Source organism: Ursus americanus, chromosome 22 (genome assembly GCF_024610735.1).
Source record: "Ursus americanus isolate L20-20 chromosome 22, mUrsAme1.1.p, whole genome shotgun sequence".
NCBI lineage: Eukaryota > Metazoa > Chordata > Mammalia > Carnivora > Ursidae > Ursus > Ursus americanus.
The window spans coordinates 49,416,274-49,443,045 of NC_142148.1; the positions used below are offsets into that span (position 1 = coordinate 49,416,274).

Sequence of the window (26,772 nt, forward strand, 5' to 3'; positions counted from 1 at the left end):
GGGACTTGAGGGCCCACCCAGAAAAAGGCTCTAGGCTTGAAAGTACAATTGCCTTTAGGGGTGAAATGAGAAAGCATTGGTCACTTCAACACATCTTGTTAGCTGAGCCACCACAGCCTTTCTCTCTCTGAATAGGCTTTATTAAGAACTGTATGCCTTTGAGTCATCAGTCAACATCCCTACTGCAGACAGGAGAAAGCAGAGGCTTAGCATCTCCAACGCTGCTCGAGATCATAGACGTTGGGCCTGAGAACTGTCCAGAGCATGGAATGCATGGCATTTCCCTAGGCTGCTGCGGCCTGCTCTGTTCCTCAGGTGGGGAGAAAGGTTCAGGGGAAATCCACCTTCCTCGGCAGGCCCCAGGGGAGCCGGTTGTTTCTAGTGTGGGTTCTGGCCTTGCCGTGATCATCTGTGGGTCCTGAGATTGGACATCAATCTGGACCTGTTCTCACCCCAGACCAGCATTGGATGCTGTTGTGGGCCGAGGCACCTGCTGCTTGTCAAGGGAGATGGAGTAGCTGAGCCCTTGGAGCAAGCAGCTCCTCAAAGATGGCCTGGATTGAACTCTGAAAAGACAGAGTCCACTACCTGGGCCAGGAGGCATCAGAGGCCTTGCACCCAATCCGTGCTTGAAAGGCTGAATCACGGTGGCAGACAACCTCCCATACGGAGGTCCAAAAAGACATATGAGGACACAGCTTGTGACCCGGGGGACATACAATGAGTCGATGTGTTCTGAGAGGTGATACGTTACAGAGGAACATATAGAATGGCTTCATCCCACCGTTCCTTTTATGTTCAATCACCCTGTGTGGGGTGAGGATTCATAAGGCCTTGGACACGTTCTCCAAGGACAGTGGAGCTGGGTTCTACACAGGATGGCTGGGGTGAGTCAAGAAAATACTCAAAACAGTAGCAAAATGCAAAGACACTCATGGCTGTGGGAAAAGTCACACAAAACAGAATGAAACAGAATAACCCACGCCCCAAACTGCAAAAAACATGAACACTATTCTCTACCATTCCCACCTATGTGAAGAGTGTCTTCCTACCTTCTCCCACAGCTGGTGGTGGAGGTGTGGATACTGGGATGACTTTGTGGTTGGGCCTGCGGGGCACTCATATAGAAACACCATGGGAGGGCCCCAGGTTTGTCCCCATATTTGTGTGGGGGCCCTGGGTGCGTGGAACCCTCTTCCCATTCTCACCTCAGAGCGGCACTGATCCTGGGTGGCCTGGTGCACCTGCCACTTGTCTAGGGTGTTGTAGTTGAAGTCCCAGACCAGCTCTTCGATGACCTCCTGGGTGCAGCTCTGAAAATGCAGTGCCCCATAGACATGGGGTCAAGAGACATTAGTGTCCTCCCGGGACATTGCCACAAGGGGCCACCCGCATTAGAAATCCTGCTCTCCAGTTGAGGCAAAGAGGGGCAGCTGAAAAGACATCGAGCAAGGAGGTAGCCGGATGAAACTCTAGAGCTCGTGATTAACATCGAGGTAGTTGAGCTTGGTCCCCAGTGCTCAGCTTCTCATCCCGCCTGCTATGACCTGGGGCGTGAACATGAAAGATGGGCCAGGCTTCCAACACCTGGCAGCTTCCTTCTGCCCAGGAAGGGTGTGTCCCACATCCTCTGTCCCCTTCTCTACACATAGACAACCAGCCCCCCACCCCAACACACACACAGGGACACACATAATGAGGGGCAAGAGGTGTGGGCCTGCTGAGGTGACATCACAGTTGTTGCCTGCTCTCCAGTGGGCTGCCCTGAGCTGCCTCGTGTTACCTGTTGGTGTCTCCTGCCACATGTCCAGAGGGCTCGGAAAAGCGGGCTGAGCCGACGTCTACAATTATTTGCAAGTCTCTCTCTCTGGGCTTGCCTGGGCCCAGAGACCCTGAAGGGAGGAAGGCAGCAAGAGAACATCCTGTTCTCTCGAACGTCTCCACTCAAGTGAGCTGGAGAGCAGGTTGTCTTTTGAATCTGGGTGCCCGGTTACCAGAGTTCTAAGTTCAGTTGGGGCCTATCACAGAGGAAGTGAGGTCACTCTTTCAAGATTCTAATCCCTGGGACCATGTGTTCAGTCAGACCTATCCAGAGCCCCTTCTTGGCAGTTGACTCCTTAGCTTTCTCCCCCATGTCATCTCCTTAACTGGACACAATGAGCCAAAAAGGCCATAGCCACCACTCTCTGGAAATGGAACTAGGGTCCGAAGCTTCAGGAGGCAGAGCTGAATTCAGACCTTACGTTCTGTGTTTCTTTGCGCACTTGTGTGTCCTATGTCATTGTGTCTCTCACGTAGTCCCCACTTTCCCAGCCTGCAGTGTGGGGATCAGGCTAGAATCTACTTCCTTGGGACATCCTCTGGTGTCTGTGGATAAGAGTATTTATTACATGTGTGGGGTGGTCCCCTGTGTATCTGAGGCACAATTTTCAAGATGGAAGAATTACAAGAAGGGGTGGGACTTGGCATGGAGGGCTGCTCAGAAGAGGCCTGGGTTCCAGCCGTGTAATACTGCAACTGTCACTTTCCCTCTTGGCCTCATTTTAAGGTGGGCACCATGATGGTCTGGAAAAGCAAGAAGATGCAGGCATTGTCATCCTCTGTAGTAAAACCATGCAATTGTTTCCCGTTATATGAAGAACGAGACCCCGTTACCTCGTTTGGGTCTATGAGGGGAGCGGCTTTCACCATGGCTCCCAGGGATCCTGACCTGTGGTATAGGCATCAGACTGTAACCGCTAAGTGGTCAGTGACTGGCTTTTGAACCACAGGACATATTCAACGTGATGAAGTACCATGCCTAGAGCTTCTCTACATGTCATGCAAAGAGTTTCTCACTCCCTAGTTACTTTCCATCATGTTCCACTACTCACTCCTTCCCTTTCCCTTCTTCTTCTCTCTCTCTGAAGCAGAACCAAGCACCGATGTTTTGAGCTGCCATCTACAGAGGCTCACAGGATAGAGAACGGAGGCAGTGCCAAGGCCAAAAGACACACAGGAACTCAGCTTCTGAGTCCAGATGGCATCCCGAGTCACGTGAGCCAACTTATGATAAAATCCTCTTCCAGTATGGCCCTGGTCACAGCCGCAGCCACTGACACACCTTGAGCCTGGGGAACCATGCTAATTTGGGCCCGCATTCTTCACCCACAAATACTGTTAGAAATTAAAGCGATGCACCTGCACATGCAGGGTATCAGGGCAATGCAGTCCCGGGGCAACTCTAGATAAGTAACAGTCTCCCAGGCCTCAGCATCTGTCCCTGCCTTCCTCCCTCCCCTCTGCTCTCCTCCTAGTGTCCCTGCAGCCACCTTGGCTGCCTTTTTCACTCCTCTGGCCAAACTGGCTTCTGTTATTGAGTGTCTGCAGCACAAGTCACTTCTTCCTGAAACGCTGCTCCCTGACGTGTGCAGGCCTAGCTCCCTTTGGTCAATCTGTTCTCAGCAACCTCAGCCTCAGTGAGGCCTTTCATATCTTTCCATGCAGTGACTCCCCAGCCTTCCTCCGTAGCACACTTCATTCCTAGTACAGAGCGCTTGCTCTTTTCTTTCACGTGCGTTCTCTTTGGAGCTTTGGTCCATGTGTAGACTGGGAGCTCCTAAAGCAAAGGAGCCCTAGGTAATTTCATCTCCACGCACGGGCCCAGCAAGATACCTGGCATAGGGCAGTGCTCAGTGTGTAGTTACTGAATGAATAATTGAGAAGATCTTGGAGCCCACCTCTCCTCTTAAGCACCTAGACTGCAGAATGCTACTAAAACTTTCAAGCTGTTTCTGGGCAGGGGCGACAACCACAATGGCCTCTGCCTGACTCTTCCTGCTCCAGTTCCTCCAGCAGAACTCACCAGGTACCATGGACAAGGAAGCGCCCTGCACCCAGTTCTCCAGCTCTGGTGGCACAGCCCCACGCAGGCACACCAGCAAAAAAAGCCATGCCTTTTCTCGGGGGTCCTCAACGCAGTGCCTTTGCAGAGTCACAGAGCAAAGGAGCAGGATCTCTATTTTTCCCTTCACTGTGGAATCTGGGACAAAGAAGAGAAAAGGAGGAAGACTAACTCAGAACAAGAGATCAGATAGAAGTAACCAGAAGCAGAGGGCGGAGGGGGTGCAGGAATTGAGTGAATGGTGAAAAGGTACAAATTCCAGTTTCAGATCAATAAGGAATAGGGATTTACAGTACACCCCAGGACTACAGTTCATTACTGCTCTATGGTGTATTTGAGAGGTGTGAAAAGAGCAAGTTCTGAGAGTTCTCATCACAAAGAAAAACCTCTCTTTCTTTTCTTTTTACTTCATTTTTGTATCTCTAGAGATGATGATGGCGGCGGACTAAATTTATTCTGGCGATCGTTTCACAGTATACGAAAGGAACATCATTACGCCAGGTATCTTAAACATACACAGTTCTGTATGTCAAATGTATCAAAACAACTGGAGCAAAAAAATATTTTAATATTCATAGAGAGCATCAGGAAATTGGACGTGGTAAAAAGAACGTCACGTAAACAAAACTGAAAACAGCAGAACCGAAAGCCAGTAGGTTATCCTAGGGGTTAAAAACTTCAAGCCATTGGCATAGAAAGTCGATTCTGAAATTAAAAATCAGTGAATTAAAATTAAAGCAGATGAAATAGAATTTTAAAATTTTGTTCCATTTAACAATTTGTCAAAGAATAGAAAGTCTTAATAAGTTACCTCAGATAGTAACTTTTGAAAAAACTGTTCATGTTTTGGAAAATTCTGATTGTAAGCTTCCAAGTGGGCACAGAATGAGAACATTTTGTTTGATCAAAGTCGCCTCATGGAAAATGGCTGAAGCAAAATGTCTGAGATGGGACCTAAACGAAAGGATATAAATGGCTAGACGAAATTGTCCCGAGTTCGTTTCTCCGTATTTGCAGTTTACATTTATTTTCATGTCGTTAAGTCCATTAAGTTCATGGAGTACATTCTAAGTGTATTCCATGCATTAATATGTTTGAACAACCTCCCTGTAACCCAGCTTCACATCTCATTGTATCTTGTAAAATTCAAACTCTATACCATGAATCAGAAACTTCCGATGACCGCCTACTTCCAGCCCTTGGCAACACCATTCTACTGTCTTTGGCAATTTACTCTAGGTAGGTCCTAAGAGTGAAGTCAAAGTGTGTATTTTCATGAATACTCATCTACTTAGCATAATATCCTCAAGCTTCACCCATGTTGTGGCAAATGTCAATGTCTTCTTCCACTTTGAAGAATGAATGCTATTCCAATATGTGTACATACAACATCTGTTCCTCCCTCGACAGATACTTGGATTGCTTTCATGGGTTAGCTATTATGAATAATGATGCCATGAAAATGTGTGTTCAGATATGTCTTCAAGACCATGCTGTCAATTAATTTGGGTATACACCCCAGAAGTGGAGTTACTGGAACACATAGTAAGTCTAATTTTAATTTTTTTTGAAACTACCATACTGATTTCACAACTATGCTGTTAAACATTCCTACCACACACACTGAATAAGGCTTCCATCTTCTCCACATCTTGGCCAACACTTGCTCTTTTTTTCCCTTCTGATTGCTTTTTTTTTTTTTTTTGGAAGAGTCATCTTAAAGGATGTAAAATGGTATCTCATTGCTTTTTATAATTTGCATTTCCCTTAACATTAGTGATGTATCTTTTCAAATTTCTTTTCACGTGCACATCTTTGAGGATATGCCTATTCCCAATTTGCACATTCACGCATTGCATTCATTTTGTTGTCTGTTGTTGAGTTCATGTGATCTCTATTCATTCTGGATATTGAGCCCCTGCCAGATAGACAGTTTGCAAATATGGTCTCCCATCTCGTGGATTGTGTTTTTACTTCATTGCTAATGTCTTTAACGTCACAAAGATTGTAAGTATTCTGAATGTCCTGTACGTGAATTTATTTTTCTTTTCTATCCTGTGCCTTGCAGGTCATATCCATTAAAGCATGGCCAAATCCTATTTTGTGAAGCTATGAAAATGAATATTATTGGACTGCACTTCCGAGATGAAAAAGGTTCATTAGTGGAGTAAGAGAGCAGCATGAACTGGAGAAGCACGGGCATGATGATGGGGTCATGACGCTATGTGATCGCAAGAGGATAGGAATATGTATGATGGGCCAGCATGAGCTGTGTACTGGAAATGGGACCTTGTCCATTTTGTGCAGCACCTACGTGGATGATGGGAGCAGTGAGACATATGACTGGACGGATCCCCGAGCTCAGCCCTTCTTCCAAGTTAGACTTTCATTGCACTCTGATCCATTAACGTTTGAAGAGTTTCTTAATCAGATGAGGGACATAGTCTTACATGCTAGAAGGTGATGAACGTGGTGTGTGGGCGTGTCTGCAAGGAACTCCGTATCCCTCCCGTCTTGGTGAGCCACTGTCTGGAGTCAATGGCAAAGAAGGTTAGAGTACTAAATTACACTGGGGTCAAACCAAAGGGGAACAGTATGTCCCTCCTATGCTGAGCTGAAGTCAGGCAAGACCTTTATATGTTTGCTCTGTGTTCCCAGTTCATGGTCCCTAAGTTCTGCAGGTTCCTCTCTGGGAGAGAGGAGATGGACATGTTTGAGGGGGAGCTGGAGAGCTGTATCACCACCAGGAATGAGACCGAGAGCCGACTCCCAGTCATCGTGCAAGTGAAAAAATGGGATCAATGTCATCAAAGAGAAAACCATCAGCCACCAGTATTCATGCCGCCTGTGAGGAAATCTTGTCGAGAGGCACTTGTAAGTGATGGAGGGTGCACACCTGTAGTAACTCTGTGGCAAGTACAGATGTTACCTGCTTGAGGTGACCCACCTTGAAGAGACAAAGTTTTTGCCACCCTGTCAAGGGTGCTCGGAATGGACTCGAAGGGCAAGAGGCCTGGAACTGAAAGCATGTTTGAAAGTCTCTTTAGGGCTGAAATGAAAAAGGCAGCATGCCCTGAAAACTGCCTCACCTTGAATAGGCTAGCTCCCTTCATTGCTTGTGGGAAGAAAAGAAATCATCCGGTATTTTTCGTATTGAAAACAAGAAAACACAGAACCTTGGATTTCCGTTATTTTTTTATTGAAATTTGATTAGCCGACATACAGTCCATCCTTATTTCAGATGTAGTGTTGAATAACTCATCAGTTGCATATACCACTCAGTGCTCATCACATCACGTGCCCTCCTTTATGCTCCTCACCCAATTGCCCCATCCCCCCACCCAGCTCCCCTCCAGCCACCCTCAGTTGTTCTCTGTGCTTAAGAGCCCCTCATGGTTTTGCTCCGTCTCTGATGGCTTCCCGGTCAGTTTTCCCTCCTTTCCCCTATGATTATCATCAGTTTTCACTCATATGTGGAACGTAAGAAACAGTGTAGAGGATCATAGTGGATTTTCTTTAAAAGGATGTTATTTTCTGTCTTTCCATGTTTGACTGCATTTCACTTTTCTTTAAAAATGACACGTTCAAATGATATGTCCATTGACCCTGGAGGGTTGGGCGTTCTTCACACTTCCTCAATGAGTTAGGACCCTGAACCAGGTGTCAGGAGAACCTCCTCTGTGTTATTGTTCCCCGGGTGCCCTTGTTGGGCTTCAGCTTCCTTATCTGTAATACGATGAGAGATACGAATGCTAAATATTTTCCGAAAGTTGTTCCCGCTACAAACGTTCGATGGCTACCGATAGTCGAATATTGCTTCATCCACGAGACAAAGGTTAGGAATCGTTATTTCAATTACTTCGTGAAGACACACAACCAAGTAGAATGAGAACACCAGAGGAGCATCGCTCCAATAGGACTTGAGTGAAACTCTGCTCCAACTGCCAGTAGCATAGGACGTTACCTTTTACGTGAACACAGAGGTGGGCCCTGGCCTTTCCATAGAAACAGACTGTCCTTTTGTCTTTGGACATTTTCATTTACCTTTCGTGTGGATTGACGTTCAGCCCGATGAGACCTCATGAGGAAACTCTGCGTATTCTAAGCTTAGATCTCATAGGACCGATTTTTCTTAAGGTTTGAAAGTACACTATAATTGACAGACAGTGTTATATTCCTTTCAGGTGAACAGCAGGGACTCAATAGTTCTGTACATTACTCAGTGCTCAGCACCATAAGTGTACTCTTAATCCCCATGACCTATTTCACCCATCCCCCCACCTGGCCATCCCTAGTCTGTGCTCTACATTTGAGACTGGTTTTTTGTTTGTTTTCTCTTTGTTCTTTCTTTTTGTCTCTTAAGTGCCACACAGGAGTCAAACCCATGTTAACATAACACACATCGACTTTAAAGCTTACCTCCGTTTCATGGTCTGGATGAAATGTGCTGACTATACCACCACGTTGACTCCACAGTGGCTCCCAGGGATCCCCACCCGTGCTATATACCTCCCTGTCTATCCACTGCCTGGTTGCTAATAGGTTTCTGACCAAGAGAATATGACAAAACATTGTCACTTTCCTGTTACTCTCTTCTGTTCCCTTCCTTTCTTTCCTGTATCCCTGCACTGGGGAAGCAAGCACTGGTGTTTAGAACTGCCCTACATAAAGGCCCACAGAGGAAGGAACCTAGGGAGTGCCCAGGCTAATAGGCAGAAAAGAACTCAAATTCAGGATTTCGCTTAAACCCACTTTGTTGAGTCTGAGCTAAATCCTGACATTAGTCACATCAGTGACTTGGGAGCAAATCTTACCACAGTTGGGCCTCGGGTGAGGTGCAGATTGCATCACACAGAGACCTGGGGGCAGAAACACCCAGTCTCAACTGTGCGGAGATTCCAGGCCCCCCCGAATTGGGAGCTAGGAAATATCACGCTTCAGAAGTGCTAAGCTTTCTAGTAGTGTTCTCAGAGACAAACAGATAGCTAACTCAGTCGACCAGGCTTCGGCACCTGGCCCTCCCATCCACTGCCATCTCTTGTTCTCACCTCCCAGCCTCCACCAGCCACTCTGGCCACTTTCCGAATCTTCTCTGGTCAAACTAGTTTCTGTCTGAGAGATTTGGCCCCAGCGGTGCCCTCTCCCTGACACACTGTTCCCAGAGGTGTGCAGCTCTTGCTCCCTCTTGTCAATCTGCTACCAGCAGATGTCACCATGTGGAGGCCTTCCAGACCCTCCTCTCCTGTGACTCCCTAGCCCTCCCTACTACACTGTGCTGGTAACTGGAGTATAATATCTGCTCTGTTCTTTCACACATCTTGCTTTCAAGGTGTTCTCCATCAGAACAGCAGAAACAACTTGGCCATTTGCAGACTGCACTGGGGCGCACCAACTCACCTGGCACAGGCTGAGTGCTCAGAGCATAGTTGCTGAAAGAAGAAATGGGAAGGTCTTGGGGCCCTGCCTTCCATCCTTGTCACCATGTCCATTCCTGAGCCCGTTATGCTAGCACTGGGATGGGCAATGCGAGAGGCTAGAATGGATATCAAGTGGCCAAGATGTACTCGGCTGCTTAGTGCCTTTTCCAGGTTGAATGCGCTTGGGCGGATGTCAATGTGTGATGCAAAGATCATCATACCTGGTGCCCACTCCCATGGGTCCACCTACATGTCTGTTCCCCATGACTAATTGTCATAAATCTTCTTCCTCCCAGTCCCTGACCAACGAGCCAAATCATCTACCACTGCCACGAGCCAATGTATATTCTTTCCTCAGGCTGCTTTTCTTTCCATACCACCTGAAAGAATTGAAAGAATTTTGAAATGCTCGAAAGAATTTCCCGTCGCTGCATTCTATCAAGACTACCCTGAACGGGGCTGTAGTATATCTGCAGCCACTTTCCATCCTGCAGCCACATCCAAGCCCATTCAGCCATGAACCAACCTCAGTCTTTTCCCTCCTCTGTCGCCTGGAGCAATATTGGGTCTTCTGCCCGTCCTCTCTGAAGCTCCTCTGGCCCGTTCATGGGGACTTGCGAGTGAGCCCGTGCACCACACACAGAGTGGCCCCTAGCGCCTGCCTCTGCCCACGTGCCAGGGCTGACTCAGGAGCTCAGGCTCCCACCTAACCCCCTTTCAGCCTCGGCCATCCCTCTTGGAAGGACTTTGTGCTCTGCACACATTGCAGAGATACAGGAGGGCACAGGAAAGAAAACCCACTGACCTAAAGAAGCTCCTAAACTATTGACCTCCTTCCATCCTGCCTCCATATGCCCTGGAAGAGAAGAGGAGGAGAGGCCTGCAGGTGTGGACAAAGCCCTGCCCTGGCTGTTTATCTTCCTGACAATAAAAAGGCCTCCTCGTTGCGGCCAAACTGTTGCTGAAAATTCTGTTTTCAGTGGTGAAACAGATAACTTTGGTCAAATGGCCTGCTGGCGCCGTTTGTCAGGGTGGTCCGTGGACAAGTGGCCTCAGCATCCGCAGAGGGCGTGTTGGAAATGCAGAGTCTCAGGTCCCTCCCAGTGTTACTGAATCAGAATCTGTATTTTCACGAGATCCCCAGGGGATCCAGGCCTAAGACAATGTCTCAAAAACCACTGTTGAATGTTCCCCAAAGAGAAAGCTAATCGGCACCTTGATATACCAAATGGGGAAGGCACGGTTGTTTCCTGGGCCTTTTTGGCAGTTTCTAGCATTCTAGAATTCCATAAAGGGTTGATTCCCCAGTGGACATGGTGGGAGTTGTTGTGCAGGAAAGGAAAGAACACCATACCTGCTGGGAAATTGAGCAAGGACGGAAGCTATGCATGGGCCCAACAGCAAGAGCTCCAACGCACCAAGGCTGATCCCCTGCTCTAGAGCTCTCTGCTGTTCTTATGCTAGACCCCTTTGTGTCAGGTGATGGGATGGGAGATTGTTCTTGCTTTTGGAGCTGGCCTGTATTGCTGTAACCGGTCCTCTAAGATTCACTTTTGTTGTATCCCAAAGTTTTGGGACGCTTGTCTTGTCATTGTTCTTGGATTCCATGTAATTTTTTTTCCTATTTTGAATTCCTGGTTGACCCACTCATTTCTCAGGAGCGTGTTCTTTCACCTCCTTGTGTTCATGGTCTTTCCAGGTTTTTCTCTTGTGGTTGATTTCTAGTCCATACCATTGTGGTCAGAAAAGATGTATGCCATGACTTCCATCTTTTTGAATTAGTAGAGACTTGTTCGGTAGCCTAATATGTGATCTGCTCTGGAGGACGTTCCATGTGCAATCGAAAGGAATGAGTATGTGCTGTTGGAGGATGGAATGTTCTGCATGCGTCTGTTAAAACCAGTGCATCACCCAAAGCCACTGTTTCCTTGTTGATTTTCAGTTTGGATCATGTGTCCATTAATAGAAGGGGGGTGTTAGATCCCCTACTGTATTGTATTACAGTCAATTAGTTGCCTGCTTTTTGTTATTAACTGTTTTACGTATTTGGGTCCTCCTATGATGGGTGTCTAAAAATTTAAAATTGTTCTATCTTCTTGTTGCATTGTCTCCATGATTGGGACACAGTGTCCTTCTTTGTGACTCACTACTCTCTCTTTTTTTTTTTTATATTCTGTTTTGTCTGATAGAAGTATTCGTACCCCTGCTTTGTTTTGGCAACCAGTTGCATGCGAGATGCTTCTCATCTGCTCACTTTCAATGCGCAGGGGACCCAGTAGGTCTGGGGGCTCAGGCTGAGTACCTAATTTCGGACAAGTCAGTGTAAGTGTGCAAACTGAGACTGAGTGTGTAAACTGTTGAATATTAGTGACAATGGAATATTACTCAGCCATCAAAAAGAACGATTTCTCAACATTTGCTGCAACATAGACGGGACTGGAGGAGATAATGCTAAGTCAAGTCAAACAGAGAAGGAAAATTATCATATGGTTTCACTCATTTATGGAACATAAGAAGTAGGAAGATCAGTAGGAGAAGAAAGGGAAGAAGGGGGGGTAAACAGAAGGGGGAATGAACCACAAGAGACTATGGACACTGGGAAACAAACTGAGGGCTTCAGAGAGGAGGGGAGTGGGGGATTGGGATAGGCTGGTGTTGGGTATTAAGGAGGGCACCTATTGCATGGTGCACTGGGTGTTAGACGCAAGTAATGAGTCATGGAACTTTACATCAAAAACTAGGGAAGTACTGTATGCTGACTAACATAATAAAAAAAATTATTATAAAAGAAATAGAGATGATGGACTTCAGAAAACATGGACCTAAAAGTCATGACGGACAGCAAGGAGAGTGTGGGGTTTCTCTGGTCAAGGATATGGCCCATTATCCTGGCAAGAAAGAGCCCGTCCCTGATCCATCAGATGCCAGCCAGGGAACAGTAGCTATTGTGCATCTGACCCAGAGCCTGGGGCCTGGAGGGAACTGCTGCTTCAGAAGAACTGCATAAGGAGATGCACGAAGGCTGGAAATCCTGGCTCCTAGGTCAGCATAGATGTTCATGGAACCAGGCTCAGGTGTGCCCTTTAAAGTACCCCTCCCATCTTTTCCCAACACACAAAGCAAGCAGGAAAGGGAATCCAGAGATCATTGACAAGAATCCCAGAAAGATTCCAAACTTGGTAAACGGCCAACGGGGAGACTGAGGCTGGAAAGTCGTGCCTGCCCTGAGTCCATCTGCAAATTATCTTCCTCTGGCTTTGTCCCCTTCACATGCAGGATTTGATCTCCTTCCGTGTTTTTCCCCACTAGGTGCTGATGCAGTTCCAGAGATTGAACCACAATACGACAAGTTCCAAATACGGGGGCAATACAAAACCAAACACAAAACCAAAAAAGCATCTCAACGGAAGAAGCAGGACACAGTCTTCCTGGCCTTAGAGTGGAGAAAGGCAACCCCAGTCCTGGGGCAGGAAGGAGTTCTGGGGCGTACAAGTCTTAAAGACTCCCACTTTCAGTGGTTGTTGCTATTCCTGGGAAAGTCCCTGCAACCTCTAAATCTCAGGAGTTCTGAGGGGCTGTCTCTGCTGTTTGCCCAAATTCATTGAATGAAATGGACCCGTGCTCTGAGTAAGGGGGATTTCGGGGTGCCCTCCAGTGGCTAGGGAGAAAGGCTGGCACTTCTCCTTCCTCCCACATACAGTAGCTGATGACTCTGGAAGATTTCCTAGGTCAGGAACGAATATGAGAGTCTGTGCAAGTTTTCCATTACTGCAGGAAGTAAAAGACCCAAACCACACACCTGGGCTCTAAAACAAAACAAGGGCTTTACTCTCCTAACATGCAAATCTATCACGGTACTATTTAAAACAACTAAATGGTGCCCCTACATAAGGAAATAGATGGGGGGAAGGGGTGTGGAGTAAATAAGGCGCAAGGACTGCCCATATGCAGCTGCTAAGGAATCCCTGGAGGGCCACTGGACACTTGCACAGCCCTGAGGTTGACTGCGGCCAGTTCTTCTCCTTCTTGAGTGCTGCTGACCAGCTAGGACCGGGGCTCCAGCTGGCAGGACAGGGTGTAGCTAAGGACAGAGGGACACCTGTGAGTTGCCCAGGAGCTTCCATTCAAGAGTCTCTGCCAGTGTTTGCCCACAGCTGGAGTCTGGCACCCCGGCAACAAGGCCTGAGGCTGCCCAGGGAAGGAGGATCCCAGGAGTGGCCAGCAGAAAGAGTCCACCCCGAACCTCACCGACCCAGCTCCTGATGGGCCTCACCTCTCAGCCTCGCTGAGCGGCTCCATAGCCTGGAACCAGGCCCAAAAAGGATCCTCGGGCTCTAGGGTGTAATTCTCGGCAGCCACCTGGAGCAGCATGATGTCCGTCATGACTTGGTATTCCTGAGCAGAGAGAGAAGCACAGGATGTATAGGGAGCCTGGGGGGGGCGGGGAGCTGCAGGGTCTGGTGAGGGTTGAGCAGCTGGACCGGGGACCCATCCCAGGTCCTGGCACACATGGCCATCCTCCTCCCTGCAGATTCATCCGGTCTCCACCTGTTCTCAGAGGTGAGTATCAGTAGCCCCTCCTCCAGGAAGTCCTCCTGGATGCCATGCTCTGTCCCCATCTCCTAACGGGATGGGACTTGCACTGCTTTCTTCTCAAGGGGTCCCAGGAAATGTGAGGTGGAGGGGATGGAGCCAAGCAATGTTCTTCCCAGGGACATCTCTGAGGCCCACTCCCTACCCTTCCCTGCGGGAAGCGCCACATATGCTCACCTTATTTCTTTTGTAGTGGTTGATCTCATTCCCCTGGAATGCAGACAAAGTTCATCAGAATGAGGCCCCTGGTTCTTAGGAGCACTTGATTCCCATCCCTTCTCATGCTGCACCATGGCCAGGACCCGTGAGGGGGCCGTGCATACACAGATAGTGGGCCTGGGATCTAGGCCAGGCTCTGGGATCCAGAGAAAGGAGGACATGGGCCAGATGGACTGGCTACAGGTCGGGACCCTGCAGCACCACCCTCTCAGAAGACAGTAGGGGAGGCCGAAGCCTCAGGCAGGAAGGGGCTGCTGCGGCTACGGAGGTGCTTGCTGATGTGGAGGGTCCTGACTTCATTCTCCCCCCACGGGCAAACTCACTGGGGGAGGCTGAGGTCCACTCAGACAGACCTCATGCAGCTTTGCCTTCAGGAAGCTCTGCTGCTTCACCAGTCTTTGGCACCGGGAGCCATGTCCTAACTGCAGTCTCGCCTCACTCATCGCTGAGATGGGCAAGAGACTCCGACCTCACAGGCGCAGCTTTGAGGCTGTCATCAGGGTAGGTTTGCCGAGTCCTGAGAGCTCAGGGCTCATTACAGGGGTGCTCTATTCCCACAGGTCCAGATTCTGGTCCATCCCCCACAATCTTGAGGCTCACCCACCTCCAGATAGACCTCCACTGCGGTATCCAACATCAGCAACTTGGTGAGGAAAGTGCCAAGGAAGGGCACGACACCCTGTGTCCTAAGGGGGAGAGTGGGATGAGTCACTGTTCTCTGTTGCCCACAAGGACCCTCCCCTGAAAAAGCTCCAGCCTCCTGGCCCATCCCAGGTGACCACGTGGAGCAGCTCTCGACACTAAGAGAGAGGGTGTCAAGGCTAGGGAGTCTGCTTGGACACCACCTGCTTGCCCCCTCACTGCCAACGGCATCCTCACCTAGGCTGTCACCACATTCATGCCAAAGGCTTCCCCTCCCCAAGGAATGCTTCAGACCATTCCCGACTTCATCCTCGCAGGACCCTGTTCCCTCCCACCCCTCCTCTCTTTCCAGACTTGCACCTTCCAGGCTACCTTGATGAGTAGGTTCCTGCCCTGTGCGGTGTCCTTGCTGCACAGCTTTTGAAAGATCCTCAATGGCTTCCTGAAGAGAGGCAAGGGAGGCACGATCAATGGACGAATAATGTGGCAGGGTTGAGTGCGAGTGCCTTTTCTTTGAGAACCCCAAAGTGTCAACCTGCCTGGTTGAGGGTTTCTTCTGGGATCCTCTGAGCACTAAGGTCTTTGTAGGACATGGGAGGGAGCTCACATGTGGCTCGTCCTGGGCCTCCCTTCCCATATTCATTGAGAAACACTGTTTGGGTCAATTTGGGGTTCAAATGGGCAGAGAGCTTAGTGGCTGTCAAGGAAACACGTGAAGAGATTTAATGCAGCTCAGCCCCGTGTGGGACATTTGGCAAAACTGATTTCTAAAGCGGGAGGCATGGTGGCCTCTTCACCAGGAAGGCTGAGAGACGCACCCACCAGCCCAGGTCCTGTGGTCGGGGTTTGCCGCCTCCCAGAAGGTCCAAGCTGCCTGAGGGGGAAGAGGACAAGCCTCTGGGAGCTCCCTCATCCATCCTGGTCCCTCCATGGAGAGAGGCCTACTCACCTGGAAACCTTCCCCCACGTGTTCTCGAGGCGGTGAATGGAGACACTCTGCAGAGCCGAGAGGATGGCATGTAAGGAGGAGTAGTTCCTCAGGGTTTGACAGGCCTGGGGAGGGAAGAGAATGGGCTGTCATGTGGGGAGCCAGCACCTGATTGGCTCTCAAGTTTCAGTCCCCCTCAGGGGAAGGCGCTCCTGCTGGAGGAAGCCGCTGTCCAGGGACCTGCCGGAGGGCACACGTGAGGCCCAGAGGAGGAGGAGGATTTTACCTCACTCCAAGGAAGGAGCCAGGCAGAAACGGAGCATCCCAGCATAGGGCCACACAAGGCGAGGTCAGCATGCCCCTGGACCAAAGAGCCTAGGGACTGCACAGTCCCTAGGGCAAAGACCAGGGCCTTCCACTCTGAGACCTGATCAAGGGAAGAGCAGTGCCCGAGACTCAGGAGAGCACCTCGGCTGGGCTTCCCGTTGCATACCTTGGCCACCTTGATCCAGTGCTCCACCACCATGGCCCTGTCCCGGGCTGTCATGCTTGGGTTGCCAAGGCAGGTGGTGATGACACACTTGGCCACACCGTTGAACTGGGCGACAGTGGCCCGGACTGTGGGTGCCAGGTGCTCACTGCCAGGCTTGTTGTGCTTGGACCAGACGGAGCCCAGGCACTGATGGGGCAGCAGCTTCTTGAACAGCTCCTAGAGAACAGGGGGACCTTGGTTCACCCAGCCATTTCCCATGCAAGACTTATGTCCTACGTAGGGGTCACAGGTCAGAGCTGGACCTCAGGGAGCGGAGAATCTGGCCTGAGCCTGGGTGGAGACCGTGGATTTCATTCCATTGTTTTTCACTGAGGGAACGGGGTAGAAGGACAACAGCCCCAGGCATGTAAAGCTCCACTTCCCAACAGAAGCAAGGCACTTCAATATCCCCCTCCAGTCCTGCAAACTATGTGCATTATTCTCTTTTTCTGTGTTGGAACAGCGCCACACTAAGATTCACGCTGCTCAACAACATGATGCAGCTGTGCGATTACTGAGAATCTATTTGTTTTAGGCTTCTAACAAAATATCTATTTTCTCTCTTTTGCACATATATCTCACTCAGTAGTGACAGCTCAAGTTCTTTTTCACAATGAATGATTCAGAAATAAGTATCAAAAACAGATTTGAAGAGAACAGAAGAGACAATTAAAAGATACGGAAACATCCTACTTAATAAAAGGCCATGTATTTATGTTCTGAGTCGAATTTTAAAGCTTTTAAAACATTTTATTCCTATAAATCCATCTTAGATAGCAACTGGACCTCACAGAAGCACTTAAATAAACGTTTACCAGTTGTATCCTGGCGAACAATATTTCTTGCTTTCTCAGCTCCCGGTGCCCCAGATGTGGTGGCGCTCCTCGATCGCACTGGCTCGGCCACATCCGGGTGGCTCCGCCAGCTGAGAGAACAGGATCTCCCCACGGTGGCTCCTTTCGGAGAATAGAACACAGCCTGATAAAGGATAAGACAAGAAAAATAATCTAAAGGCTGACTTCCTTATCATTCATTGCACAGCCTGTGTTACTCAGCAGATTTCATAAATCCAACTGTATATAATCGGCAGCTTCTCTTGTTGCAAAATTAGGTATCACTTCTCTGCTTTCCTCTCCTAGAGCTCTGGTCAAGTATTTCAAATGAGTGGTCAAGGGTCCAAGAGAAATACAGGAGATAAGAGACCGAGACAGAGATTTCTGCACAGGTAATGTGCTGGTGGCTGCCACCTATGGGTCGTTTTCACACCCAGGTTCCTGAGAGTATATTTTGTTTCCACAAATCCAGTGCTTAGAAGGCAAGTATTTTTATAATGAACATTTGAATTCATTTTTATTTTTAATTTAAAAAAATTTTTTTAAAAATATATTATGTTAGTCACCATACAGCACATCCCTGGTTTTTGATGCAAAGTTCGATGATTCATTAGTTGCGCATAACACCCAGTGCACCATGCAATACGTGCCCTCCTTACTACCCATCACCAGCCCATCCCATTCCCCCACTCCCCTCCCCTCTGAAGCCCTCAGTTTGTTTCTCAGAGTTCATAGTCTCTCATGCTTCATTCCCCCTTCTGATCACCCCCCTTTCTTTATCCCTTTCTTCCCCTACTGATCATCCTAGTTCTTATGTTCCATAGATGAGAGAAATCATATGATAATTGTCTTTCTCTGCTTGACTTATTTCACTTAGCATTATCTCCTCATAAGCAAGATGATAGATCAATCGGAAATATTTGCCAAAGGCATTAATTACATAATTGAATTCATTCTGTATCATTCCATAAACTGTTTTTCAGATTGTTTACCTTCCTATAAATAAATACAACCACTCACAGACTGCAGCGAAGATATTATAAGAATCAGTCCCATTAATGACATGTTTATATGGTTAAGTAATCACCATAATTGGTTCACACCTCCCCACACCCACATCCTCTGTGGGCCTCTCCCACAATGACCCTGGGCTTCATCACATGACTTGCTTTGCTAGCAAAATGAGCAAGCAGAGATTTGAAATGCGTTGGAAAATCTGGGCTTGCCCTGTTGCTGCTCCTGGAAACCTAAAACCTCACCAAAAAAGCCTGAGCTGGCCTGCTGGGCAATAAAAGGTATGTGGCCAAGTCCCCCCATCACTGCCCCAGCTGACAGCTGGCCAACCCTAGGGCTGCCTGGCTGATTATTTGACAGCCTAGCTGACTACAAACACAGGAGGGAATCCAGCAGAACTGCCCAACTGTGTCCAACCCAAACTGCCAACTCATAAAATCATGATTTAAACAACTGGCTGTTCCTTTAAGTCACTATGTTTTGGGGTGATCTGTCACACAGGAAAAGCTGATACAGTCTATAATAAGGCTATTGTTGAGGCTATAGTCTACCCAAAGCAAGCAATGTATATTTTATGCATCTTGGGAGAAGAAACTCCTCCCAAGTTTTAGGACCAAGAAAAGCTATGTATCACCTAAGCTGTCGATGTTCCCCATTTGTAATCTGTGATCCTCTGCTGTAACCCTGTGAAGATCAGAGTCACATCTAAGCTTGCTCCCCTTCTCCCTCCCTAGCAAGCACACGGGGCTCTCTGGCATGCATTCTGGCATCTTAACCACTCCGGCAACTCCGCTCCCTTTAAATTTGCCCCAGTGTCCTTACCCATTTTATCTATTGTATTATAGGTACCTCTATGAACTGCCTCAAAATCTTTACACAATAAATTGGAGTACAAGGGAATTAATCCCAAGACTGTGTCACAGCCTTCAAACAGTATTGAAGACAAACTGTTGTCCCCAGTAGAAACCACCACTGATGTTTTCCACCTTGATCTGACTCGAGGTCTCAAAACAACTTTTATCTAGAAACAAAAAAAGCCAAAATGACTCCCATCTGAAACACTCAGAATTTTTCTACCTTGCCTAAGCAGGCACTGGAATACGTCTTTCTAGTGTGGTGCCTGGAGCTGGACTTGCCCAGCTTCGATTTCTGGCTTTCCCACTTCTCAGCTAGGTACCTTGAGTGAGCCCATCACCATGGACTCTCTGTACTTCAGTTTCTGTCTGTGATACCTGGATAGTAACTCAGAAGTTACCAAGAGGGTGAAGAGAGAGAATACATACAAGCACGAGCCATTATTATTATTCCTGTTGCTACTACTGCTACTCCCCTTCATCTTCTTTCTTCCTCCACAGCCCCTTCATAAATTCATCATCCTTACTACGAGGACAGAGTGCTATGAAACACCATCCAACACCACCATTAAAAAGACACGGCCTGTATGGTTTATTCCAAAATTCCATGCATTAATTGCCTATATGTATAGACACACTCCGCCTCCATCTCAGACATCTGGTATTCCTCTGTAAGAGTAGAAGTACCTTTGTCTCGCTGCTTCTTTTCCTTTTGTTCACTTAGTTTGTCTAGAGGTAGGTTTGTCATCTCAACTCCGTAAGCAGTTCTCGCCAGCACTGCTGTCTAGGAGTCCATGACGTTGGCCCACTCGTTTATGAGTTCTTCCCATTCCATGAGGGAGGACAGCACACCGAGGAAGTCATCCCAGAGCTCTCGAGAAATGTACACACACAGGTTTGCTCGGATCCACGCCACCATGAGCGTCTAAAACCAACTAGCCAACAAGAGAACTGAATCACCCTCATTTGGAAGAAGAATGAGTTTTAACAAAATATTTTAAATTACTAGGAATAAAATGAACTTTAAAATAAAAAGCACTTGATCTTGATTTTCTTTTAGCGTCTCAAAATTTATTTGATCAACTGTAACCAGGATCTGAGCTATGGAGAAATCAGCTATTATCATGAACAAAGCTACTGGTTCAAAATCCTCTGGTGTCTGCAGCTGGTCCTGGCTGTAACTTGGGAGAAGACAAAACTCTCGGTACAACAACTATTCTACTTCTTTTTTTTTTTTTTTAAGATTTTATTTATGTATTTGACAGAGAGAGAGAGAGACAGCCAGCGAGAGAGGGAACACAAGCAGGGGGAGTGGAAGAGGAAGAAGCAGGCTCCCATCAGAGATGCCTGATGCGGGGCTTGATCCCTAAACACCGGGATCACGCCCTGAGCCGAAGGCAGATGCCCAACGACTGATCCGCCCAGGCGCCCCTGGAATTTACATCCTAAAATAATCATTTTGATTCCTGTGGTTTCTGTACCAGTGAACTTGCTACCTGATGGGATTCCTTTGGGCCCACCCTCCCTTCATGGGAGAAAGGAAAAGGCTGGACTCCACAGCCCTAGGGGCCCCTGCCAGGTCAGTCCTGCCTCATTTCTGTGCTTTCCACCAGGTGCACACAGAGCTTTCCCTTTAGTGCTGACTCAAGGACATCCAGAAAAAGCATCCAGGGGACGCCTGGGTGGCACAGCGGTTAGGCGTCTGCCTTCGGCTCAGGGCGTGATCCCAGCATTATGGGATCGAGCCCCGCATCGGGCTCCTCCACTGTGAGCCTGCTTCTTCCTCTCCCACTCCCCCTGCTTGTGTTCCCTCTCTCGCTGGCTGTCTCTATCTGTGTTAAATAAATAAATAAAACTTAAAAAAAAAAGAAAAGAAAAAGCATCCAGAACACAGGTGTGGTAACGGGGCCCCACTGAGGACTTCCAGGAGGGAAGTGGCCACCAGAGCTGGTTTGTAGCAGCCCTGAGCACTGAGCACAGAGGCCAAAGCCCACTGACAGCAGGGCTGACCCAGCCAGGCCGCCCCAGGGCAGCGATGGGTGGGAGGAACACGTAAAGGACAGGCTGGAGAGGCATTTTACAACTAGAACTGAGGGGCATGAAGAAAGAGGGTTACAGAGTGGCTCTGAGGTCTCTGTTGCTGACAACATCTGAAAGCACCTCCTAAGCTGGAGTGATGTGCTCATCATGGGACGGGGGCATGGGAAAAACCCACAGCACTGTGTACTTTCGGGGTATTATAAACACAGAGACACCAAACAAAAACAAAGGAGAAAAAAGAAAACATTTCGCATAAGCACATTTTCATGATGCCACTATATGTTTGACGGTACTATTATTCGGTCATTCTGACAGTCTGTCATTTCAGATAATTGGTTTTCCAAAGTGAATTCAAAGCTTCAAATTGGAAGCAATAAAAATCAGTTAACAGCATTTCAGAGCAATTAACAACCGCTCCTGGGCTTATGAAGAATGATAGAAAACACCAGTTGCATTGCTTTTCCACAAAGCAGTCTGATGACAATTTAAAATGGAAAAATCTACTATTAAGTAATATGACTACTTTTCATTCAGTAACATTTTTAAAGCCAATAATAAAAATAAACTATCAAAGTGCTGGATACTTACCTTCTTCATAATTCACAGAAACTGTTACAGAAGATTGATTATCATCTTACTGTTCACTTTGTAAAGCCATCAGTAAGTGGAGGCTTTCACGTTCTAATTATTATGTTGAAAAACAGAAACATGTTTTACAGAATTAATGAATTTGAAATAAACTTACCATGTCTTTTTATTCATTGTAAGCTCCATTATCATGCACCTACAAATAATCAAAACAGCTTTACAGGCATCAGCTTGTTCTCTTAAGAGCATGGGAACTTCAGGACATGGTTCCAACAAAAAGACGTTTGCTGCATTTGTCAAAAATACCTTGAAATCAACAAATTTTACAGTAAACATATAAATGGAACTAAACACATAAATCTGAACAAATTTTTCTTAAAGATAATGATATTAATTTCCCTCTACTAAACAATCACCTTGGAGTCATTTCAACTAAGGCAAGTGGCACCAACACATACTCAAGATTTTTTAAAATGCTTCTCTTAGAATCACCTGACACACTTGAAAGACCTTTCCTAGAAAAAAATTATTAATACAAATTAATAGTGCAACTTTAGAAAATTTATGAATCAGAAAAGTTTCTGAAGACTTCTTTTTACATTACCTCAAAAGAAAAGGGGAAAACAGTAAGATAGGATCACTGCTTCTGGGTGAGAAATTTTGGGGTCGGGGACGGGGAGAGGAAGAGGAGCAGTGGTCAGACAGTGGCTGGGAAAAACCATCTGATTGCTGTGAAATCTCCCAGCACATGAACTTTGCAGGTAGGAAGCACGGCCAGCACCACCCAACACGGGCGCAGATCTCTAGTAGCTGTAGGGAGGCAGGAAACCGGCAAGGCCACATGGTCAACAGTACATAGCTTCCAGGTGCATATACCTTGACTAGGAGAACGATATTAGGCAGTAGGATATAAAACCTATGTGAATTCTTGAGATAAAAACAGATTTAAAAAAACTTAGATGACCAGCCAACAGCTCTACACTCTACCTCAGACCTTTGGGGTACAAGTTCCTGTCAGGGGTGTTTCAGTAGAAAATTGTGAGACGCACAGATGTGGCCTGTTACGTAGTCGTAAGTGACTGCTTAGGGGCACTACAGTAAAGTTACCACTGTGTTACTACTGACACAGACGACTCCAGTGACCCTTCAGTTTAGGAGACTGAGTTGTCAGTCTGGTGATGAAGGTGGATGGGTACCATCTACCTAGATCCTATGCCTTCTTAAGTCTCCCTTGTGTTCAGCAGTACAAATTCAAAGGATCTGGGAACAAACAGAATTCTCTGGCTCACCTGGGAATGAAATCTATCAACACAACATCTTAAAATAGATGCACAAACGGACTGAAGAAATTAAAATAAACATGCTCAAAAGTCAAGTGGGTGAATTTAGATATTGACAGCCTCTAAGATTATCTTGTGCAAGATTAAAAAGGTGTCAGGGCCTACTTTTCTAGAAAGAATTACTAAATAAGCACTGTAATAATTGGTAACAGATGATAACAGCAATTGTGAAGACTTTCCTAGCTTTCAAGTGGGAAAAAGGAAAACAAAGAACTTTTTGACTAACCAACTATAGCAGTGGTAGTATAATTTTAGTGGCCACTTTATTTTTTTACTACCCTGACTGAGATCAAGACCTGAGCTGAGAGATCAAGAGTCGGAGGCTTAACCGACTGAGCCACCCAGCTGCCCCTCGCGGCCATGTGTTTGGAAGACGTAGGGCATAGACGATCTGCTGCAAGACAGATCTTTCCCTCAAGGTATTTGGTTTCTTGATGTGAATTGGAAACTTTGCATACTCCCAAGTAAAAGTGAGGAGTCTTCATATATTATATTCTCCGCTCATTTTCTTTTTTAAAAAAGATCAAAACGCCAACTCCATGAATCTTTCTCACTACCATGTCAGTACTGGTTAAGGTAAAAATTAAAAAGAAATTAATACGTCCAAATTGTACCTCTCAACAGCAACTGGAGAAGAGTACTAGCTTATTCAACCTGTACTTGGCCACTTTTTCCTAATGAACCAAGGAAAGGACCAAAGATACTGGATACAAAGAGAACAAACACAGCTATTAGAATCCAAACTAAACATTTTTGAACACTGTTGTGCTACAATCAAGTGGAAAGTATTTTTTCTTGGTCTGGCCAAGTCGATGTAACTGATCCTTTCAGAAAACAAATTAACACTCTCCTGAACCTAGGGAGATACTGGCAGTGGGATGGCTGAGGATGGCATATGGCAATCCACTTGGAGGACAAGGAATACCAAGGGACCCAGGCTAGGGACTCCAGCATGCACTTCTCTGGTGAGGGCACAGATTTTCCTAACAACTGGCACCGGAGTTCTTGGAAGCAACTCAAGTAAAATCATCTTCATTTTGTTTCAAGTTGATTTCCAATTATTTGCTGATTTTCACTGAAAAATGAGAAGATTCAATAGTTACAGAGTATTAAACTGCTAATGAACCTGAAAGCAAAAAGGATACCATGACAAGGAATCCTACTGAGAGATGGATGACAAAAGCATGTCATTGAAAATTGGGCAACAGGCAAGCTATGCCTATGCTAGCTCAGGTGGATATGGGGTAGAGGGTGGGCGCCAGGGAGCAGGGGAAAAAGAGGCATTCTGTGTTTTCACTTAGAGACCTAACAACCTTCCACCTAGATGGGAGCCAAGAGGTAATCAATCTCCCAATCCCCATTTTTGAGGTAAAATCCTGAGGTCTGGGAAGATTAAGTCATCAGCCAAAGCTGTTCTTTCCAATGTTCCCAAATGGCACTGGTTCTATTTTATATATTCATATAGATAAAGATTTAAAAAGTACAGCATTTATCATCAAACAGGCAATTTTTAAGAAGAATATTCTTTATGGGATTATAGAATCACCATGCTTGTCTTGCAAATTAGAGTCCAGATGACGGACTAACTCCCCATATGTGTTCAGGACTTGCTTTTTAAGATTTGGATCTCGGTCATTTCACATTCACTGCGTAATAATCCCTCTCAAAAACCTGCAACCAGCTCATAGGTCTCCTTCGACTAGAAAAAAATCTTTACAAACTGAAGATGAGCGGTCAGGAAGAAAACTCAGAATGAGAACTTAAGAGCTGTTTACTGACAGGTAGATACAAATATCACTGTACTTTAATGATGCTATCACAATAAACAAAATGTTCAAATGGACTCCAACCGGAGGTCTTTATGTTTCCGGCCAGCCACGTACCTGCAGCATAGCCTGGGCCCCGGCTTTCCTGTTCTTATTTTCTTCTTGCGTCACACATCCTCTGCTCACTGCACCCGTGAAGGAGTATGTTCGTCCCCAACTGGAAGATCGCTTATGACGAGAACCGTCAGATGAGGTCTTTAGGAGATAAAAACCAGTTAACGGAGGGGGAAGAAGTACATGTTCACATATTTAATTCCTTACACTCACCAAAGTTCATGAGAATAGAGATTTTAGAAGGGCGAGTCTTTTTTCCATTTTGTTCACCACCTCCAGCATCTCAAACAGTGCCTAGTGTTTAGTATGTGCTGAAGAAATAAACGCAGGTCCAGTGACTGAATGAGTCTCTAAAACAGACCTTTAAAATGTGTGATAAATTCCATTTGCTTATCTATTCGTTTTGACCTCATGACCAGTTATTAAAATGATTTCACCAATATTAAAAAATCAAAAATTATGGAATTAATATAGATATTTAAAAGTGATATGCTTTTGATTACAAATAGTCTTAAATGTTTGTTGTTAATTGCTGCAACACCCACTTTTAGAAATAATTTCTCAGGGGCGCCTGGGTAGCATAGTGCTTAAGTGTCTGCCTTAGGCTCAGGGCGTGATCCCGGTGTTCCGGGATCGAGTCCCACATTGGGCTCCTCCGCTGGGAGCCTGCTTCTTCCTCTCCCACTCCCCTGCTATGTTCCCTCTCTCGCTGGCTGTCTCTCTGTCGCATAAATAAATAAAAATCTTTAAAAAAAATAATTACTCAGACTAGTTTCAAAACAGCATGCCAGAAATAGAAACATGACAGATATTTTGTTTCAGGAAGAGATCCCACTGTGTCGTTTTAGGTTTTTCCAGCCTCTAGCTTTACCTAACCAGGACGAAAAGTTCCATTCCAGCAGCACTCACTCTGAGGACAGCACCCAGCCCTGAAGTGAGGCTTCTTAAGAGAGGAGATAGCACTCATTATTGGGTTAGTCCTTTCGGCTGCTCTGGGCAGGCCACTGCACAAGACAAGACTGCCAAAACATTCTAAATTTAGTTTCTCAAATGCTATTTGTTTAAACATGTCAATACCAATACGGCAGTGACATTTTTAGTCTCATACGCAGACGTGTGAACATACGATGGTTCATAAAACAAGTCTGCCGCCACAGTGAATGACGAAGCTGCCATGCACAGCCGGACCTAGCCTGAGGGTAAGGAGGTGACCAATGATCCTGAAGACAGCCCAGAAGCAGCCTCACTGAAGCAGGTCCTCACGGAACTCAGCAACTGGAGAGCAGCAACTACGATAAAAGAGCCCCGCTTGGCCTGTGCCCCACTGACTGGCACCCTCGCCCGATCGGGTAGACTTTGCTAAAATACGGGTACTCCCAGCTGAAACAAGCGACAACGTATTACCTCTTTGCTGTCAGTCTCTGAAAATCCTAATTTTTCAGCATCTTCTAGGGCAGCTTCTTTTTTATCTGGTTCTTCCATGAACACAGGTTTGTCCTGGAGGATCCACTTTCTGTACACTGGAACTACCTTCCTTGTTACAGCGATGTCACAGGAAGGCAACAAAAACGCCTAAAATAAAAAGAGAAGACTCCCTTTAACTCCACACCTGCTCAGATCACTGTAACAGACGCATAACAGACATTTCTAATCACCACCACCAAGTTCAGACTTTCCTCTGAAACAGACGGAGCCAGATATTTTTGTGCACACCAAACTTGCTGAAGAAAAAAGGCATTTTCAATTGGGCCAGAAAATGTCATGCAATTTACAAATAACTTCTGTATTCTGAATATTTTTTTCACAAAACTAGCCAACACGCACGCCTACACAGATACTTTAAGTGGCTACATAAACCATAACAGTTGTACAGCCCAATGAATTAGAAACTGAGTATAAGACAACAGACAGACTACTGCAGCCAGCTGCAGCCAACTGTCACTCCTCCGCTAACTCCATGTGCAGGGATGTCGTGCTGGTGACGGAAGGATTATTTACACCACAGAAGT

General features: G+C 46.7%; 2 protein-coding genes and 1 long non-coding RNA gene across 5 annotated transcripts in view; 1 reads left to right on the top strand and 2 right to left on the bottom strand.

Annotated features, from left to right (window-relative positions):
• The first annotated feature begins 2,782 nt into the window (after nucleotides 1-2,782).
• LOC148108110 (uncharacterized) lies at nucleotides 2,783-7,058 on the top strand. Of its 2 annotated transcripts, XR_015721030.1 has the most exons (3): nucleotides 2,783-3,036; nucleotides 4,310-5,428; nucleotides 5,952-7,058. It is a non-coding gene; the product is annotated as an uncharacterized LOC148108110 (long non-coding RNA). The 2 variants fall into 2 exon arrangements; XR_015721029.1 differs by lacking the exon at nucleotides 2,783-3,036 and having other exon boundaries at nucleotides 4,040-5,428.
• A 2-nt stretch (nucleotides 7,059-7,060) lies between these two features.
• LOC148108111 (ral guanine nucleotide dissociation stimulator-like) lies at nucleotides 7,061-15,199 on the bottom strand. 2 transcript variants are annotated; one of them, XR_015721028.1, is made up of 4 exons: nucleotides 15,127-15,199; nucleotides 14,436-14,798; nucleotides 14,071-14,103; nucleotides 7,061-13,695 (listed from the first exon to the last, which is right to left on the bottom strand). XR_015721028.1 is itself a non-coding variant. In XM_087853805.1 (3 exons), exons 1-3 carry the CDS (start codon nucleotides 14,553-14,555, stop codon nucleotides 13,570-13,572), a joined length of 279 nt encoding a protein of 92 aa, XP_087709931.1. In that variant the 5' UTR covers nucleotides 14,556-15,056; the 3' UTR covers nucleotides 7,061-13,569. The 2 variants fall into 2 exon arrangements, 1 of the variants encoding a protein (XP_087709931.1); XM_087853805.1 differs by lacking the exon at nucleotides 15,127-15,199 and having other exon boundaries at nucleotides 14,436-15,056.
• A 1,261-nt stretch (nucleotides 15,200-16,460) lies between these two features.
• LOC148108112 (ral GTPase-activating protein subunit alpha-2-like) overlaps nucleotides 16,461-26,772 on the bottom strand; it is a 126,043-nt gene continuing 115,731 nt past the window's right edge. Inside the window, exons 3-7 of the mRNA XM_087853806.1 lie at nucleotides 26,168-26,335; nucleotides 24,767-24,904; nucleotides 21,701-21,849; nucleotides 19,603-19,850; nucleotides 16,461-17,192 (exon numbers count right to left, since the gene is read on the bottom strand). Coding sequence (XP_087709932.1) covers nucleotides 19,841-19,850; nucleotides 21,701-21,849; nucleotides 24,767-24,904; nucleotides 26,168-26,335 — 465 coding nt within the window. The 3' untranslated portion in view covers nucleotides 16,461-17,192; nucleotides 19,603-19,840. The remainder of the gene's footprint in view (nucleotides 17,193-19,602; nucleotides 19,851-21,700; nucleotides 21,850-24,766; nucleotides 24,905-26,167; nucleotides 26,336-26,772) is intronic.